General features: G+C 43.7%; 1 protein-coding gene across 1 annotated transcript in view; it reads left to right on the top strand.

Moving 5' to 3' along the window:
* ABCA13 (ATP binding cassette subfamily A member 13) overlaps window positions 1-2,295 on the top strand; it is a gene marked incomplete at its 3' end in the record, with an annotated part of 90,591 nt that overhangs the window by 7,618 nt on the left and 80,678 nt on the right. The window contains exon 2 of the mRNA XM_023524172.1: window positions 1,968-2,107. Coding sequence (XP_023379940.1) covers window positions 1,968-2,107 — 140 coding nt within the window. The remainder of the gene's footprint in view (window positions 1-1,967; window positions 2,108-2,295) is intronic.

The following is a 2,295-nucleotide window of genomic DNA, read 5'->3' as shown; positions in this document are numbered from 1 at the left end:
GGAATTGTACGTACTTAACTTATGAAAAATGCTTGATCTTCATAACTAAAGAAATTGTTTTTTGCATATCAGTTTGGCAAAACTTTGACAGAAATTTAAAAGTTCATTCATCGCAGATGCTATTGAGAATAATTAGAATAAATAACGACTGGTTGAGCCTTCGTCGAGGGCATTTTTGTTATATTTCTCCAAATTAAAAATCTAAATTAGAAATCATATTCACTCTGACTCAGGAATCTCATTTAGTAACGACACCTCAGAGGTGTGCTTGGGAAAGTCAGCCAAGCAGGAAACTCATGATAGCTTTGGCCCCAACCGAAAACCTTGCAAATCTCCATAATTAGGTGATCGACTTAATAAATGAAATTCTATGCTAGATTATTATGTGGTCTTTGAAATAACGAGGCAGAACAGTAAGTGCCACTATGAAAAACTGATTTCAAAAACATTAGTTATGTGTGTGCATGTGGTGTGTGTGGTGCGTGCATGCGTATGGATGTGTGTGGTGTGTGTATGTGTGTGTGTGTGTGTGTGTGGTGTGTGTGGTGTGTGTGGTGTGTATGTGTGTGTAGCGTGTGTGTGTAGTATGTTGTGTATGCGTGTGTCTGGTGTGCATGTATGTGTGTGGTGTGTGCATGCGTGTGGATGTGTGTGGTGTGTGTGGTGTGCGTATGTATGTGTGTGTGTGTGGTGTGTGTGTGTAGGTGTGTGTATGTGTGTAGGTGTGTATGTGTGTGGTGTGTGTGTGCGTGTGTGTGTGTGTGCGTGTGTGCGCGTGTGTTTAAATGAATTAAGAAAACTGCTCCGGTCGTGTCTCCTCTGGGCGAGTGATTTTACTCTTGGGAATGGCTGAGACAGGCAAGACGCGGCCGAGGCAGTTCAGAGCACGGAGGAGCTAAGTGGCTAGAAGTTCATTTCGGTTCACAGCATCGTGACGGGGAGCCTGGCGGGAGGACCGTCCTTCAGCGGTGGACCGGGCACCCTTGACCCCGTCTGTGCTCACTCACGCTTCTGTTTGTGCAGCGCTGAGTGCTTTGGCTGTTTCGTGTTTGGCTATAAAGTTTTGCATTTGTAAAATGATTTGAGCAGCAGTTGATAGAGAACATTATCCACCATAAAGACTAGTGAAGAATGATGACAGTAAAAATTATCTTATGATAATTAAGGACTTTCTATTAATTAGTTTTTCACTGGCTATGCCTTGCAGATGGTGCTTCTTTCCCAAGTAATTGTATTCCATGTGTCAGTGGAAGTTCATTTTCTTTTGGCTTTGAAAATTCAGGATCATGCAAATGATTGCAATTTTTATGGGTAGCTCTTTTGTAGTCTGTGTCAAGAGATTTGACTGCAATAATCTGAGTTTTAGGAGTTTGTTCCAATCTCAAGAAAATAGTTCAATAGAAAAACGATATATACATAAAAATGTCCACTGATAGGACAATGAGAATTACAGCCTATCCATTTGGTAAAAATGTCATGCGACCAGGAAGATGAGAGTTATGAACCTCATGTGGCAATGCTGGGAATATTTATAAAGTGAAGGGAAGCACGGGCCACCACCAACCCTGGGAGAAGAGACAGGTCGGGAATGTTAAAGTAATTAGAAAAATAAACATAATTTGTCGGAGCGCGAGAAATATGGACGAAGTTACTTACTGGTTAATTTCTCGAGTGTCACACAGTACACAATAAACAAAAATGTAGAGAAAAGGGAAGGAACAGAAGTCAGGTCTGGTGGGAGGAGGCCAAGGGGTGACACAGTCATAGATCCGAATATGGTGACATGTGACCTGGGGCCTTCCCTGTGCGCCCGCCTCACATGATTGTTCTCAGAGGCCCGTAGGACGGATGGCAATGGCCTCCATTAAAGGAGGGTGGGCGGGACAATGTACCATCCTGCAAGGGACGGAGACGTCCTAACGCTTTGCAGTTTATTCAGGCACTAATCTTTTTGACAACTTCCCCAGGTCCTTTCCCTTGCTGAATTCTTCTGGCCATGTATCCTGTTCATGATTCTGACAGTGCTTCGTTTTCAAGAACCTCCAAGACACAGAGACGATTGTAAGTTTCACGTTGCCTACAAAGCTCTGGAGAAAAATGCAGCACCGTCTGCTCTTTGCAGACTCCGAACTCTGAGCGGAGCGCGTGGATCAGGGTCCACTGCAACACGCAGTGGCTATACTTCTGGGATATGCGCCGATCAGCACCAATTTGCACTTCTTCTCTTAAGAATGATACGCACACATTTGCTCCATGGAGCAGATGGCTTTATTCTTCTAACTAAGCCGCCTAAAC

The sequence above is a fragment of the Pteropus vampyrus genome, unplaced genomic scaffold (genome assembly GCF_000151845.1).
Source record: "Pteropus vampyrus isolate Shadow unplaced genomic scaffold, Pvam_2.0 Scaffold449, whole genome shotgun sequence".
Classification (NCBI taxonomy): Eukaryota; Metazoa; Chordata; class Mammalia; order Chiroptera; family Pteropodidae; genus Pteropus; species Pteropus vampyrus.
This window is presented reverse-complemented; position numbering and strand designations above follow the sequence as displayed.